At 36.5% G+C, this 17531-nt stretch overlaps 2 protein-coding genes across 15 annotated transcripts in view; both read right to left on the bottom strand.

The window, feature by feature from the left end:
* Positions 1-760: 760 nt before the first annotated feature.
* LOC311286578 (protrudin-like) lies at positions 761-8805 on the bottom strand. Of its 5 annotated transcripts, none has more exons than XM_084402805.1 (12): positions 8732-8805; positions 8611-8635; positions 7588-7818; positions 7265-7335; positions 5789-5975; positions 5591-5686; positions 3344-3454; positions 3180-3253; positions 3011-3080; positions 2473-2587; positions 1666-1903; positions 761-1467 (listed from the first exon to the last, which is right to left on the bottom strand). In XM_084402805.1, exons 3-7 carry the CDS (start codon positions 7815-7817, stop codon positions 3397-3399), a joined length of 642 nt encoding a protein of 213 aa, XP_084258931.1. In that variant the 5' UTR covers position 7818; positions 8611-8635; positions 8732-8805; the 3' UTR covers positions 761-1467; positions 1666-1903; positions 2473-2587; positions 3011-3080; positions 3180-3253; positions 3344-3396. The 5 variants fall into 5 exon arrangements, with proteins under 5 accessions (XP_084258931.1, XP_084258932.1, XP_084258930.1 ...); XM_084402806.1 differs by having other exon boundaries at positions 8611-8632; positions 8732-8795; XM_084402804.1 differs by having other exon boundaries at positions 8611-8662; positions 8732-8750.
* An 866-nt stretch (positions 8806-9671) lies between these two features.
* The window catches only part of LOC311286572 (NACHT, LRR and PYD domains-containing protein 12-like), a 53552-nt gene continuing 45692 nt past the window's right edge, over positions 9672-17531 (bottom strand). For all 10 annotated transcript variants that reach the window (XM_084402778.1, XM_084402782.1, XM_084402781.1 and 7 more), the window contains 4 exons: positions 14141-14311; positions 10599-10769; positions 9960-10133; positions 9672-9847 (listed from right to left, as the gene is read on the bottom strand). In XM_084402778.1, the coding sequence (XP_084258904.1) occupies positions 9793-9847; positions 9960-10133; positions 10599-10769; positions 14141-14311 (571 nt within the window). In that variant the 3' untranslated portion in view covers positions 9672-9792. The remainder of the gene's footprint in view (positions 9848-9959; positions 10134-10598; positions 10770-14140; positions 14312-17531) is intronic.

The following is a 17531-nucleotide window of genomic DNA, read 5'->3' as shown; positions in this document are numbered from 1 at the left end:
AATGTTTATGCTTTAAAGGCAAACTATGCAGTTTATGCTTTTGTCAAACAGCGACCCCCTAGAGTCGCTGTGGAGTACTTGTATTTAACGTTACTGTCGTAAATATTTTTCTCGTTTTCTTTTCCTTGACTCTTCCGAATGCGCTTTCTTTGTTTTCTTTGTCCACTCTGCCATGATTCACATCTGAAGTGTGTTCTAGTGTCTTCCATAGGGGCTGCTTCATATGTTGTTGATGTATGTGACGTCTGCCGTACAGCAAGTCGTGATTCGGGCAGGGCGCCACCCCTCAAACCTGCATTGCTGGTTTTGCCACCAGGTCTGTAATTCTCTACAAGTGATGTGTTTATTGTGTTTTTTTTTAAGCAGTGGAGTTACCCGAGCCTGCTTGAATGCAGGCTCAACCCTGCTTAGCTTCAGTGGGCAACCAGTCTTGAGCTACAGGGTGATATGGCTGCTGGCGAGGACTGTTCGTTTTGGAGGACTGAAAAAAGTGCAACCAAGACAGTATTTCCATCCAATTCTAACTACTTAGAGTTTTAAAGGTTTTTAAAGTTTTATTACATACAAATACTACTTTCTTTCTTGTAATTAAACCTGGTTGCTAAGAGCTGAATGTTGAGTAATTATTGTGACTAATAGCATAATATAATAACTCATCAAGTAAAATAAACAAGGACTCATGGTATTATTGCCTTTTCATTCACTAGATCAACCACATGTTTTAAAGTACAGAGGGAAGACACAATGATGGGTCTGGGGGTAGATTTAAGATTGTGTATATTTTATAAAATAATATATAATAACAGTTGAGCACACACAAAAACAAATTTGTTCATGACGTGAACCACATAGAAAGAACTTAAACAACGACGTCTTCACCGACTCCTCAAAGAGAGAGAAAGACGGAGAGAGAAAGAGAGAAATAAGGAACATTATGTTCAACTTTTAAATTTTAAATTTCATATTTAAAAGATCTTAATGACCACAGAGCACACACACATTATATACGATACAAAAATTATTATATCAATATTCATACTAAGTAATGTTCATATTACTGTACTGTTTAAAGGTATTTACATTTAGCAGACGCCTTTGTCCAGAGCGACTTACAAATGAGGACTAAAGCAAGCGAGTTATTATGAAGAGGCAAAAACAACACAAGAAGTGCTCAAAATACAAAATTCAGGCATTGCTCAGAGTAACATAAGCCAGACAAGGGAGGATTAAAAATGTGGTCTGTGAAGGTCAGCTGGTCATTAAATATTACTCCAAGATTTCTGACCAACCTTGCTGGGGTGATTGATGATGAATCTAGCTGGATAGTGAAGTCGTGCTGTAGAGACGGATTGGCAGGGAGGACGAGAAGCTCAGTGTTTGCCAGGTTGAGCTGCAGGTGATGTTCCTTCATCCATGCCGAGATGTCCGCCAGAGAGCTTGAGATCCGTGGAGCTACTGTGGGATCATCTGGTTGAAATGAGAAGAAGAGCTGTGTGTCATCAGCATAGCAATGGTAAGAGAAACCATGTGCCTGTATGATGGGTCCCAGTGATGTGGTGTAGATGGAGAAGAGGAGGGGTCCCAGCACTGAACCCTGAGGAACCCCTGTGGTCAATTGATGTGCTTTGGATACCTAGCCTCTCCATGCGACCCTGAAGGACCTACCTGTGAGATAGGACTCAAATCAGTGGAGAGCAGTTCCTGTGATGCCCAGTGATGAGAGGCTGGACCGAAGGATCTGATGATTCACAGTGTCGAAAGCCGCAGACAGATCAAGGAGAATGAGAACTGAGGATTTGGAAGCAGCTTTCGCGATCCGGAGGGCTTCTGTGACCGACAGTAATGCAGTCTCAGTTGAATGTCCTTTCCTGAAGCCGGATTGGTTGACATCCAGCTGGTTATTCTGAGACAGGAAAGATTATCCTTGGTTGAAAGCAACTCGTTTAAGTGTTTTCGCTATGAATGGTAGAAGAGAGACAGGTCTGTAACGCTCTACAAGTGATGTATTTAATGTGGATTTTTAAGCAGTGGAGTAACCCGAGCCTGCTTGAATGCTGTAGGGAAAACGCTAGTATGGAGGGATGAGTTGCTGATGTGAGTGCTGGTAGAAGTGTGTGAGAGAGGTTTGTAGAAGGTGTGAGGGGATGGGGTCTAGAGGGCAGGTGGTAGGATGACTAGTTTAGATGCTTCTTCGTTGGTTAGTGGAGAGAAGGAGGAGAGAATGTTATTGGCTGTGGGAGAGGTTGGTCTGGGTTCCTGTGTATGTGGAGCTGAGAACTGACTGCTGATAGTTGTTGTTTTGTTGGTGAAGAAATTAGCAAAATCATTAGCAATCAAAGAGGAGGTGGGTGGTGTAGGTGGACAGAGGAAAGACTTGAATGTCTTGAAAAGCGCTGTTGATCTTGTGTAAATATGAAGATTTCGCGGCATGAACATCAACAGAAAAGGAAGAGAGCAGAGATTGATACATACTCAGGTCAGATGTGTCTTTTGATTTGCACCATTTCTCTTTGCTGCCCTGAATTTGGTCCGGTGTTCACGAAGAACATCAGATAACCAGGGGTTAGAGGGAGTAGCGCGTGCTGGCCTGGAGGAGAGAGGGCAGATATTGTCTAGAGAAGAAGATAAAGTGGAGCATAAAGTATCCGTTGCGGTATTCACATCCAGAGATGAGAATTATGAGGGTGAGGGAAGAGAAGATGACACAGCAGAGGAAAGATGGGAGGGAGAAAGTGAGCGCAGGTTTCGTCTGAAAGCACAAGTAGTGAGTTGTAGATTGAAAGTAATGCGGAAATTATTTGAAACGTGCAGATATAAAGATAAAAGATATAACATATTTTGATGGGAACAAAATGTTCTTAAAACTTTCTTGTCAATAAAGCCCCTCTGAACTGAGAAAAAAACTAATAGAGAGATGCAAGAAATATGAATAGAAATACCATGATATTGACATGACTTTCCTGACCTTTAATATTTAAAGGCCAGATTGTGAAGAATGCAGCAGCACTACCTGCCAATTGGATGTTCTCCCCTCTTTTCTCAATTGTTTCTCTATCCCTCTATTCAATTCTTCCACTTCACTGAAATAGTAAATGGAGAACATAATCACTGCTGGGTTAACAGAAATGATGTTAACGCTTAAAAAGGATACAATGGACAAATACATTTTCTACTCTTACCTGTGATGAAAATCCGGACCAGAGAAGAAGGATCATGCAGAGACAAATCCTGCAGCCCACCAGGCCATGATGCGCTATCAGAAGAAAATGGTTAATTAAAATATACACAGGTCTGTACATAAGCAGCATACATTAGGGTTTGAAAGTGAAAACTGAGTGCTTACCCTTGCAAACAGACAGATGCTTCATGAAGTCCGGTTTACATAACAGCATTGAGTTACAGTAGAAACGCTGCTTTGCTCTGCAATCTAATCCACATCTGTGAATGGTATACCCTAAAATATACATACAATAAACTGTAGTATTATTATGATGATCATCAGTGTAAATTATGAGAACCCAAAATCTGAATAAAGAATCTGGTTAACAAAAAAAAAAGAAAAAAAAGAAAGAATTTTTTTGGATTCATTGCTCAAATTGAATTAATCATAACATCAAGGCTACTTTTCATGCTTATTATACATATTACATACATAACTCAATTTGCATTTCCCAAAAGTATGTTTGCAAACAACAAATAATGTTAATATACAGTACCAGTCAAAAGTTTGGAAACATTACTATTTTTAATGTTTTTGAAAGAAGTCTCTTATGCTCATCAAGCCTGCAGTAAAAAAACAAAAACAAAAACAGTAATATTATGAAATATTATTACAATTTAAAATAATGGTTCTCTTTTTTAATATACTTTAAAATGTAATTTATTTTTGTGATGCAAAGCTGAATTTTCATCAGCAAGTACTCCAGTCTTTGGTGTCTTATGATCCTTCAGAAATCATTCTAATATGCTGATTTATGATCAATGTTGGAAACAGTTGTGCTGCTTAATATTTTTTTTATAACCTGAGATAATTTTTTCAGGATTATTTGATGAATAAAAAGTTAAAAAGAACTGTATTTATTTAGAATAGAAATCTTTTGTAACAATATACACTACTGTTCAAAAGTTTGGGAACAATAACTTTTTTTTTTTTTTAAAGAAATTAGTACTTTAATTCAACAAGGATGCGTTAAATTGATAAAAGGTGATGGTAACGATTTATATTGTTAGAAATGTTTTTATTTTGAATAAATGCTGTTTTTATGAATAAATGCTGTTAACGTTTTACTCAATGAATCCTGTAAAAAGTATTCCAAAAAAATATATTAAACAGCACAACTGTTTCCATCATTGATAATAACTGAGTATCAAATCATCATATTAGAATGATTTCTGAAGGATCATAAGACACCAAAGACTGGAGTACTTGCTGATGAAAATTCAGCTTTGCATCACAAAAATAAATTACATTTTAAAATATATTAAAAAAGAGAACCATTATTTTAAATTGTAATAATATTTCATAATATTACTTTTTTTTTTCTTCTTTTTTTTTAACTGCAGGCTTGATGAGCATAAGAGACTTCTTTCAAAAACATTAAAAATAGTAATGTTTCCAAACTTTTGACTGGTACTGTACATTTCATAAAAATAAATAGATAAATTACGCCTAAGCCTAGTCCTTGACCAACTTTATCTTTTTTTTGATACTTTTGATTTTTCCATTGAGAACTTAAATCCCCATTTTATTCCCCAATTTTCAACTTGATCAATTCCTTCCTGCATCTTCTTTAAAATACTCAACATTTCTACCTTTCTTCCATAAAGCAGCATCATCTGCGAATAAAGACCTCCCTATATCCCCTGGAAGATTTAAATAAATATCATTAATCATAATGAATAAAGCTGGACTAATCACACTCCCTGTGGTGTCCCATTTTCTACAGCATATTGCTTTGATCAATCTAACCCAATTTTCTAAATTCAATATTATAAATATAAATATAATATTTTCAATATTATAAATATAAATATCATATAAAAAACATTTTTTTTCTTCAATATATACATGCATGTGTGTGTATTTATATATACAAAAATAATTATACACAGTGCACACACATATATAAACACAAACTTTTATTTTGGATGGGATTAAAGGCGATTAATCGTTTCACAGCTCTAGTGCTAATTAATGCTATTAACATGCTAATCATGCTAGCAATGTGTTAATCCTTTAGCAACAGGCTAAAACATTCTAGTACAATTATTTTACTTTTTCTGAGTAAAAACTTCAAGATTTTCAAAGTTGTTTTAAATTTTCAGACCTTGCTTTGTCATCAAACTTTACTCATTAAAAACACTCAAATAGAACTTTTAGAATATATCATATTATTATCATATTATTTAATGTTTTTGTGGACAGTGGAAGTTAATACCAAGTTATCACAGTTTCACTGAAGTAACAAAGTAACAATAAAGTACAAAAAAAAATGTATTGACTATTTTGGCAGCAACTCTGATTACCATGGTACATTTTCACAGAGGAAGATCAGAGCTTGTGATTCTGGAGCATCTCTGCGATACTCACACGGAGGACACGGCGTGGCTCTCCCAGTGAAACACTTTATACACAGACTCTGCACACACACACGCCTGGGTCAAAACGTCGTCTATCCCTTTCAGCCTGTAACACACACACACACACACACACACACACACACAACCCTTCATCTCTCAGTCTCAGTGCTGATGTCATGACTCAAACGCCACAGTCCCGCTCACTCACATGCCCTTGACCTCCAGCATCGCCTCCTGTTTGCTCATGTGGACCGTCTGCAGGTCTCGCCGCTGGACCGCATGGTGTTTCTTCTTCTGAACCGCCATCTCGCTGGTCGCGCCCTGGCAACGGTTGCCGAGGTATCCCAGCAGAGCCGGAGCCGAGGCCGCCAGCAGCAGCAGAGAGACCCACGCGCCTGCAGACAGAGGGAACATCGCCTTCATCATCTCTTTATTCTGCATCTCTCATGAGGATTCTGAGTTTATATAACAAGCGCTAATCTGTATAATTGACTGTTAAAGCTCTTCTAGTTTCATGTTACACTTCCCACTCTACGCTTTTTCTTCTCACCTAATACAATCATTTAAAGTTAAATAAATATTTAATGTGCATTTATTTATAGTTTTGGAAAGCAGACGTGTAATAAGCTTGATGACATGCAGTCATATGGATATTATCACAAAACACATTTTCAGCTTTCTGTCCTGATCACTGCATTATATTTAGTTTTTTATGTTTATATTAATGCACTGAAATGTTATGTAATAAATCTACTGTACATGCAGGAGAAGTTTAGCAACTAAAGATCATCTTTACCCTGGAATGCCTGACATTAAATATTTCAGATTTAGACAGAATATAAAAAAAGTAGTTTTTTCGTTGATTATCATATTTGACACATCAGGCTTTTATGGCTCATATAGTCGGATATAGAGAGAATATGTAGAGGGAAACACCTCAGTTTTATTCACAGGCCCAAACTGAGCAAAAATATGAAATTTGGGGCAGTTGCTGATATTTATATTGGCAAAAAGTAAGAAGAATTTCTGATGGCTTGTAATGTAAATCAATCTTTATAACAGTATAACAGACTACCTACATAAAATGCATATAATATCAGTCGTCACTCTACATCTGATGATATCAAATGATAGTTTTATGATCAAAGCTCTGTAGTTTTAAAACATATAATGTAATGCAATTCAATGATATTTGAGGGATGAACTAATAAAGCTTCCTCAAAAGCCTGATGATCATATTTGATACATTTGAACATGACTTTTCAAAAAATATATATATTTATGGATAATCTAGTAAACCTGAGTCACTTCAGTCCAGAAAATGATCATCTTGAAATATTACTAACAAACTAAAAGCTATTCTCACATTTACTTTATGAAACCAATTTTATATTTCACAGCAAAAAGACCCAAGAACCACAACTTGAAGGCTTGAATTACATTGAACAATTATATTAAAGGCCTTTTACTTGCTAGAAGAATATAAAGTATCCATCAGACGACAGAAGGCATGTAGTAGTTTGAGTGCAACATCATGTCATCATGCTGATCATTTAAAGCCCTTAGAAATGTGTGTATCAAGTATAATACAGTCGGCTTTATAGGGTTAACCACACTTATTATGCCATAACTGTTCCTGTGTGAGAATATTTGTGCACATTTGCGGCGTCTACTGGTGTCTCACCTTCACTCAGCGTGAGGAAGAGGATGTTGAGCAGAACGCAGCTCGACAGGGAGCACAGCGGCATCCTCCACCTAAAACACAGAGCATCAGAGCTGAACACTGGGACACACAGCAGCATCAGAGCTGAACACTGGGACACACAGCAGCATCAGAGCTGAACACTGGGACACACAGCAGCAAAAACAACTCAGAGATGCGTTTCACAACTGGATGGAACAAACACAAAAGCCTTCTGATGAGAGTCACATGATACAGTCTCCTGAAGTACAGAAGCAGGGCGAGATGTGCAGGTGTCAGTGTGATTTGTAAGGGCCGTGTCTCACCCGAGCAGGAACCGCTGCACCTCCAGCGTGTCTGTGACGGGCTCCAGGAAGATGGCCATCCGCTTGAAGCAGATCACCATGTTCAGCAGGTCAAAGGTCAGCGCTTTGGGGCTGCCCAGCTCAGAGGCGCTGTCTATGGAGGACGAGTCCTTGACGGGACACTGGGTGAGTTTGGCCCGATCGCTGCCCGTCTGCGGGAGCTCATGAGGAGAGGAGGCTGTGCACTGCATGCTGGGAGATCAGAGAACATCAACACTGTGTTTATCTCTTCACACACGTGACAGTCAAGAGACTCACATCTGTGGATGAAATTAAAACTGATGCCTGCCAAGAAAGCCGAATTAAAAGCTTAATCAGATCAGCAATGTCAAATCCAGTAGACTTATATATTACTGCGAAGCTGCTTTGAAACTTTGTAATATATAAAGAGTTAAATAAATAAAGGTGAGCAGATTTGACTGGATCATAACCAGAAAAAAACACTGATGCTTTAAACACATGAAGAGAAAAGTCATTTTAAAAGTTTTAAATGTTCAACTGATTTTAACACACCTGACGACCATGTTTAAAACAATAACACATAAACTTCTTAGATGAGTAATAAAAGGTGATTATTATTATTACAAGATTAGATGGCTCCTCGATGTCCCCAGATCCAGGTTAAAAACAAAGGTGACCGATTTGCAGTGGCTGCTCCAAACCTCAGGAATAGTCTATTCATGTAAGAAAAGCTCGGACCATTGAAACATTCAAGTCTTTGCTTTAGACCCATTACTATGCATTGGCTTTCAATTCAAGTTCAGCTTTGATATCTTGACCTTTTTCTACTGTTGGTTATTTTGTATTGTATATTGTGTATTGTTTGTGTATATTTTCTCTTTGATTTTGGATCTTGTTAAGCACTTTGGTCAAGTATGGTTGTTTTTAAACGTGCTAGTATATAAATAAAATTGAACTGAACTGAATTGAATTAATAAAGACGTCATATAAACATCAACAAGAAGAAAACAGACAATGACATACCTTTAAATCCTTCAAACAGTGTCTTCTGCCCGCAACAGAGTCATTAAACAGTCTTTAATATAAAAAAAAGATGGAAATATTAGATTATAATAAAAATATTAGATCAAAAACGCTTTATTACCGCCTGTCCTCCGACTCCTGCTGCTTCCGCAATCCGCAGACAGAAGTGTAGATGTCAGAGTGCGATGATTGAGTGTCAGGAAGAAGAGAAGATCACCGATCACATCGATGGGATATTCTTCTTTGAGATTTTATTGGCGGTTGACAAACAACAAACTGGTGTATTACCGCCACTGACTGGTATGGAGTGTGGATCAAAATTAAATTTGTATATCCTCTCCCACAAATTAGTTATTGAAAAATAAAACTATAACATTAATTTCCAGATTCATTTTGTAAAACATCTCCTAATATAAATTGCATTTTTACATTAGAATCCTTCTTTCAGGCTCGCATTTGAGATTGTTCGCTGAGATTGTGTAGGATATATTTGAGAATATGTGTGATTAAAGCTCTTTCCCGCCATTTGTTTAATCACAATTCAATTGTAAATTTACAAACATCTACAATTCTGAGAAGCCATTCTGTTCCAAGAGCAAATGTCGCTTACTTTAGTGTATAAGATATGCTAGAATTAGCCTAATTTGCATATTAAAATGTTGTGTTTGTGCTGAAAGTTATAACTGATTTAGTTTAAATATTGATGGTGTAGCACTAGCTGTTTCTGAAGAGATAAATATAGGCTCACTCATAGTGATCATGTGATGACAGACATTTGCACCTTAATCATAATAATTTGACTTTCAAACACACCAACATAAAGACAGAGCAATAATAATGTGACAATGGCAAATATCCTCTTCAGATGAGCTTCAATCAAATCTCAGGAAGACTTTTGACAAAGACATTAAAATCATCATCATCATTAAACCCTGTAAATAATCCAGTTCCCCGAAACACAGATGAAACTCAGCTCTGAAGTTCATTACTGTTACTGTGATTGTGTTGAGCTGCTCACTTCACTGAGATGGATGATAAAAAACACCAATTCACAAATACATAAATGAGAGGAAGAATTTATTAGATATTATACAAAAAATCATGTACATTTATATACAGTAAATCCAGTAAAGGTCACGTGACTTCAGTGTTGATGATGATGTCTCTATAGTGGCTCCATATTCACCATTCATCATCATCATCATCATCATCATCATCATCATCATCATCATCATATCTGTCAGTAAATAAAACACAGACAGTAACACATGCATTACTGACACATCTGATCAGAGGATTGACTAGTTCAAGTGACATTATTATATTATATGATATGAATCAATACTTACCGCACCACTGTCTCCAGTTTATAATGTGGATTATCTGTTAGAGCAGAGAGACTCTTCACACTTGCATCTCCTAGATTATTCCATGTCAGATCCAGTTCTCTGAGGTGTGAGTTTGATCTCAGAGCTGAAGTCAGAGCAGCACAACCTTCATCTGTGATCTTACACCTCCTCAACCTGTAGAACAACGACACACACTTTAATCTCTCAGTTCACATAAACTAATAAACCCTCCTCAAATTTCATCATCAAGATCATATTTGATACATTTGAACATGAATTTTCACAAAAGATGTATGGATAATCAAGTAAACCGAAGTTGCTTCAGTGCAGAAAATGATCATCTTGAAATATTACTAACATTATAAAGGTTATTCTTATGTTTACTTAAAAATCCATAAAGATTTCACAGTAAAAAGTCACATGACCCACGAGCTGAAGGGACACGTTTTAAAATTATACTTGCCTTTTACTTGCTAAAAAAACTATAAACCATCAACCAGACAACAGAAGGCAAGTAGTAGATTGTGTGCAACAGGTTTTTGATCATGTTGATAATTTAGATCAAATATGATACAGTAGGAATTAAAGGGTTAAAATAACATTATTCTAGTCTCAGTTAAGATTAATGTATGATCTTACTTCAGTTTCTCCAGTTTACAGTGAGGATCCTTCAGTCCATCAGAGAGCAGCGTCAGACCTTTATCTCCTATTTCATTCCCATTCAGATCCAGTTCTCTGAGGTGTGAGTTTGATCTCAGAGCTGAAGCCAGAGCAGCACAACCTTCATCTGTGATCTTACACCCAATCAACCTGTAGAACAACGACACACACTTTAATCTCTCAGTTCAGCAGACAGCAGGAACTACACAACCACAGAGAGACTGAGATATTAAATACTAAGGGCCAGATTTACTAAACAGGGCAAATTATCCTGAGAGCGCAATCCCATAAAAGCGCAGATGGGAGTGGAAAGTTCTGAGTTTGATCGACTGACGAAGCGGAAGTTAAAGAACAGAGACTCAGCCGGATCATTTCCATAAAGACCAACACAATGTACAAGTTAGGATATGGTTTCAGACCTGCTGTTTTTGGGTGGATTAAACATTGTGAATATTACATGTAATGCTATTTTTGTCTTCATTTATAAATATTTTATATGTATTAATATATAGCCATACATGGTCAGTGCATATATTGCAGTTTATTAAAATATAAGCACTAGTTTGCCATATATGGAAATGTATTATGTAATATATTGCATTATATTTTGCAGTATTTTCCCATTTATTTTTGTTCTGTAAGGGTATTTACACTGCAAAAATATATATAATCCCCAGGACCAGAGTTGAGAACCACTGACATAAAATGCATATAAATATCAGTCGTCACTTTATATTATATTATATTAACCTTCCTCAAAAGCCTGATGATCATATTTCAGGGTTTCTGCAGGTTTCAGTAAGTAAAATTTAAGACCTTTTTAAAACATTTTAAGACCATAAAGATTGACATTTAAGACCTACATGACGCATTATCCACGTTAGATAGATAGTTACCTCGGGATCATTAGAGTATCTATCTATCTATCTATCTATCTTTCTATCTATCTAGGATTATCTGATGTGTGTGTGAGAGTGAGAGAGAGAGGTAGATTTTTTTATAGAAAATTGTACTTTTGCATATTATACTGTAAAAACACAATTATTGTTGATTTTAGTTGATCATAGTTGATCATAACTAGAGAGGAAATGATGAGATGATTAAAGTGACCAAAATTATCAAGGTTATCACAGAATCCTGTTCAAAAAGTACTAATACTACAGAATGAAGTCAATTCAACAAGTTTTATGTCGAAAAACAGCAAATAACAAATTGATTAGCATCAATATGCACTTTTTGTTTACGTAAACATTAAAATACCATTAAAAATGATGGCCAGATTTTAAAAGAGTGTCTTGCAACATGTTATCTACTAACACGTACAAGTTCAAATAAAGTTTTGACAAAAAAGGTTTTATACAAAGATAAACCTCCTATTTCAGCCTTTAAATAATTTTCTATAAAAAGAATGAGTCAAAAAAGATAAATTACTGACATTTACACATTAGCTTATATTTATTAGTAGTGTTTGGGTGCACCCCCATCCTTCATGTTGACTGAGCTTTTAATGTTGTTATGGAAAGGGGTGATTGGTTGGTTCCTGTCACATGACCTGCAGTGCGTTTGCTGCATTCTGAAAAGTTTAGATTTTTTTCATCTCGTTGCGCCTGGTAAAAAAATGTGCGTGTCGCTTCAATTATGAGCGCCCTTGCCGCGCGCCTACATTTGAACAAACTTGAGCGCGCAAAAAACGCGATATGTGAACGGCCTCTGGCGAGCTAGCTCATATCAAGCCATGAGCTACTGGTAGCACGCGAGCGACGTGTTGGAGACCCCTGCTCTGGGGCTCCGCTTTGTAGGCTACAACTCCATACTTTTTTGCTACTTTGTAATAACTTTCTGTGGCCAGCGTTTCTGGAAATGAACGAGGGTAAACACTTTTTTAGACCTGACTAAATTAAATTTAAGACCTAGGATGAAAATCTGGCAGTTTTTAAGACTTTTTAAGGCCTTAAATTTACAGTTCAGAATTTTAGATTTAAGACTTTTTAAGACCCTGTGGAAACCCTGATATTTGATACATTTGAACATGATTTTTCACAAAAGATGTATGGATAATCAAGTAAACCTAAGTTGCTTCAGTGCAGAAAATGGTCATCTTGAAATATTACTAACATTATAAAGGTTATTCTTATGTTTACTTAAAAATCCATAAAGATTTCACAGTAAAAGTCACATGACCCACGAGCTGAAGGGACACGTTTTAAAATGATACTTGCCTTTTACTTGCTAAAAAAACTATAAGCCATCAACCAGACAACAGAAGGCAAGTAGTAGATTGTGTGCAACAGGTTTTTGATCATGTTGACAATTTAGATCAAATATGATACAGTAGGAATTAAAGGGTTAAAATAACATTATTCTAGTCTCAGTTAAAGGTGCTATAAGCGATGCCGGGAGATGTAACTTCTTGTTGACGTTCGAATTGTTGTCAAACAAAACGGAGGCTAGCTCGACCCTCCCTCCTCCTCATCCCGTCTCCTCCCTCCTCCCCTCCCTTCCGGCATAAAGGAAAGTCAAAGTAGTCACTACTAACAAAGTTAAGTTTTACTGATACTTCATTCAATGTGTAATGTCGCCAAATTAGATAAATGCGTTTATATATTGCAGAACAGAATGCAGAAAAAGAGAAACATTATCTTAAAATCGTTTCGACACCTGAGGTTATAACTATAGCTCCCATACAAGGACGCAATAATAGCAAAACGTTAGCTTCGTGTTTCCCAGTGAGCATAAACAACGGCAGCGTCATAAACAAATTTTGTCAAAGTTGTCAATAGCCTATAAATGAACATTCAAATTCATAACAAACCGTGGGTGAAAACAATCATTCACACAAATTGTCGCCCTACTGTGAATTTGCTTGATCATTTATAATAGAGATTGATCGCTAGCTGCTAGAAACATACATGTTGTATTCACCAAAGTTAACGCTGACTGCATAGTTCTAGCTAATTACATCCTTGTGTTGGTTTGGCGAACATGAACGTCAATTTAGAAAGAAAAATGGATTTACCTGTCCAGCAAAAACAGAGCAACTGAATGTCGGATTGGAAGCCCTTCTGCTGGCGGAGTTCTCGAAGGTTTTTTCGATGTAAATTCGGTATTTTGCGCGTTCCTTATCCTTGTCCCCCTTCTTTGCAATTTGTTCATCGGAACGTCGTCTCTTTGGTCGTGTGTCGGCCATAATTCAAACTTCCCTCTTCATGATTCTCTCGCCTCCACACGCTCCACACCCCCTTCATGTGCACGCGCACTAACCCCACCCTCAAATCATTCTTGTCAGTTATTGGCTGGAACAGTTTGTTGTGTTTCGTGGTGCGGGTGAGCCCAGTTTGTTTTTGTTGCCGTTTGTGGAGCCTGGGCTGTCTACAGAGACCGCGTTTTTTTTACAGTGTGTTCAGGGGACAGGCAGCTAGCGGATAGTGAGGAGATGTTTGCTGTATGTGACAAAAAATGTTTTGGCCTAAAAAACGCGTGACATCACTTAGAGCACCTTTAAGATTAATGTATGATCTTACCACAGTTTCTCCAGTTTACAGTGAGGATCCTTCAGTCCATCAGAGAGCAGCGTCAGACCTTTATCTCCTATTATATTCCCAGTCAGATCCAGTTCTCTGAGGTGTGTGTTTGATCTCAGAGCTGAAGTCAGAGCAGCACAACCTTCATCTGTGATCTTACACCAACTCAACCTGTAGAACAACGACACACACTTTAATCTCTCAGTTCAGCAGGAACTACACAACCACAGAGAGACTGAGATATTAAATACTAAGGGCCAGATTTACTAAACAGGGCAAATTATCGTGAGAGCGCAATCCCATAAAAGCGCAGATGGGAGTGGAAAGTTCTGAGTTTGATCGACTGACGAAGCGGAAGTTAAAGAACAGAGACTCAGCCGGATCATTTCCATAAAGACCAACACAATCTACCAGTTAGCGTCTGGTTTCAGACCTGCTGTTTTTGGGCGGTAAATAATGGCTCAAACACCAGCGGCCTGATGCAGAAACGCTGCACACGCACAAAAAAGCATTGAAATGTGTGTACGCAATTTCCCATGCACACATCGGGATTTATAAAAAATAAACTAGTGTAAATATGTGCGCACCGTACGGACACTCTAGGCCGTGCGTACACACTCTTTTACTGGAGTGAGTGAAGTCATGAAGTGAACAGAATGATTGAAACTGTTTTACATCTGATAAACTCATTTAGGCTAAACAGGGTTGCTGCACACTTTTTAAAGTCAAATTTAAGGCTTTTTAAGACCTCAAGAAATCAAAATTAATACCTTACATTAGGGGTGTGACAAAAATATATCTTGATATTTTCAAAGTTTTGTTGATAATAATTATATGATATTTGACTGATTGTGTTTTTGTACTGGTACCATGGCTGGTTTAGGCCTGTTGTTGACAGCAGACTCACGAAGATATTCATATTATTCATATTCTATGCAGTGGTCAGTTCACAGCAGTGACAGAAATGAACATTTTTATTAAGGGTTAATATTTGCCACCTTAAATTGATTTCCAGGGGTATTTTCACTTATATATGGACATGTTTTCTAAACTTATTTAGAGATATGCATCACCTTTTATGTCAAATTCTAACATTCAAATTCAATTCTATTAGAATAATAACTCAGTGCCACTGTTACCAGTCAAATCAAATCATTAAATCAAAATCCATCTTTGCAGTGCAGAGGAGACACAGAAGCGGCATTAATATATTTACACTCCATTTACAATTGCATAAATAAAGCTATGAGATCATTTTTTATTCAATATTTAAATATGAAATTATTTCTAATTTTAATGTTGTAATTTAAGGGAAGCTACTTTAAACATGAAACTAAAACAGCCAGTAGGTGGCGGCAAGTCACTGTCTTCAGTGAGTTTAGGGAGTAATTCATTCAACCGATTTGTTCAAACGGCTGATTCATTCAGGAAAAGCAAGTGATTGTTCATTGAATCCTTAAAATGATTAGTTGAAAACACGGATTTCGTTCAAAAAAATCATCACTGTCTTGTTGCATTGAGACTCTGCTACGGTTTCATTTTGAAATTCTCGTCGGCGAAATAAAGGGAAAACAAACAATATTGACAATATTGTTTCTAAAAATGTTAACTTAATTCAACTGTTGTATAAAATAAATATCACATTTGCAATTGTGCACAGGAAAACAGCACTCTTGCTTACATTTATTCATTTAGCTGACGCTTTTATCCAAAGCGACTTACAATTGCTATATATGTCAGAGGTCGCACGCCTCTGGAGCAACTAGGGGTTAAGTGTCTTGCTCAGGGACACATTGGTATCTCACAGTGGATTCGAACCCGGGTCTCTCACACCAAAGGCATGTGTCCATTGCGCCACACCACCCTTGCTCATGTGATATTCTAATATATGACATAATATGATATAAATATAAGACAAAAACTCATTTGTGGACATACGCTACTATAACCGCACTGACACATCACGCAGTGAAAGCAAAGCATGAGAGATAAATGTGATGTCAGCTCGCAGTGCCTCATACATAGTTAAAACAACGATTACAATATCATCATAGACGATACATATCACACACTCCTAAGCACATAAAGAATGAACTTACAATTGGACTGACATTTACTAACTTTCTTCTCCTCTCCTCTCACGTGAACAAGCACATCCACAAAGATAGAATAAAAAATAATTTGTGCGCTAATTAGATACGTCTAAGTGTCATAAGTAAAAATAAGACTTTTTAAGATTTTTTATGGCCTTAAATTTTAAAAATCTAATTTAAGACTTTAAGGATCCGCGGGAAACCTGTTAAATATGCCACTCTCATTAATGGAGTTAAGCACTGAAATTTAATGAAACCATTGTCCAGAAGTTACAACATCTTTTATTAATTTAAATAGAAATATTTGTAGTGAATGCGCTGCTTTTGAACACTTTTCCTGTGGCATGCTGTGTTTTAATGTTTTAGCCAGCGAGGATTGCTTGGCACATGATAATTCTGCTTTATACAGGGTTCCTGCAGGTTATGGAAGGCATTTTCTGCCAAATTTAAATAAATTAATTAAATGATTAAAATGAAAATTAAAACCAGATTAACGATTTCATTACAGAAAACTGTACGCAAAATATGTGACAAAATTGAAAATGAAATTAAATGATTTCATTTTCACGGTCACAGTGCATCATCCCTGAAAACTAAAATGCAATTGGTGATTTCACATTTCATTTTCACTGCAGTCTCGAGGCAAGACTGCCAATATTAAAATGAAAAGCCAAACGTGAAAAAGAAACTACAAATACAGTTTTTACAAAGCTCTTTATTAATGCTCACGCAATAATAGTGACACAATTCAAATTCAAAAATTGTAGTTTGCATAATATACTCTAAAAACACATAATTATAGCTGATTTTAGTTGATCATAACTAGAGATGAAATGGCATGAACATTTATTTTCACGATTATTATGAAATCAATTTACCGAGTTTGTCGAAACCCCGCAAATAACAAATAAAATTATCAATATGCAAGTTTTGTTTACATAAACATCAAAATACTATTAAAAATGATGGCCAGATTTTAAAGGAGTGTCTTGCAACATGTTATCTACTAATATGTACAAGTTCAAATAAGGTTTTTACAAAAATGGTTTTATAAAAAGATAAACCTCACATATTTCAGCCTTTAAATATTTTTTTATAAAAAGAATGAGTCAAAAAAGATGAATTACTGACATTTACAATGCACATCCGCTTATCTAATATTATTAATAACATTTGGTCTGATTTTCCTGTGGCGTCTGTCGTTGCTAAGCAACCATACAACGCACTCTCCACAGCAACAAGGAAGATGTTGTCCATCTGGCTGCGGGTGGAAAAAAATTGCGCGCTGCTTCAATTGA

The sequence above is a fragment of the Rutilus rutilus genome (genome assembly GCF_951802725.1).
Source record: "Rutilus rutilus genome assembly, chromosome: 2".
Lineage (NCBI taxonomy): Eukaryota > Metazoa > Chordata > Actinopteri > Cypriniformes > Leuciscidae > Rutilus > Rutilus rutilus.
The sequence above is the reverse complement of the archived record's forward strand: the minus strand, read 5'-3'. Positions and strand labels throughout refer to the sequence as shown.

Excerpts from the sequence above, each read along its gene's own strand:
- LOC311286578 (XM_084402805.1), bottom strand. The coding sequence starts at position 7,817 with ATGCAGTGCACAGCCTCCTCTCCTCATGAGCTCCCGCAGACGGGCAGC. Across the intron at positions 5,976-7,264 it reads CTTCCTCACGCTGAGTGAAG|GCGCGTGGGTCTCTCTGCTG; the intron begins GTGAGACACCAG and ends CTCTGTCTGCAG. Across the intron at positions 3,455-5,590 it reads AGCCACGCCGTGTCCTCCGT|GGTATACCATTCACAGATGT; the intron begins GTGAGTATCGCA and ends TGTATATTTTAG.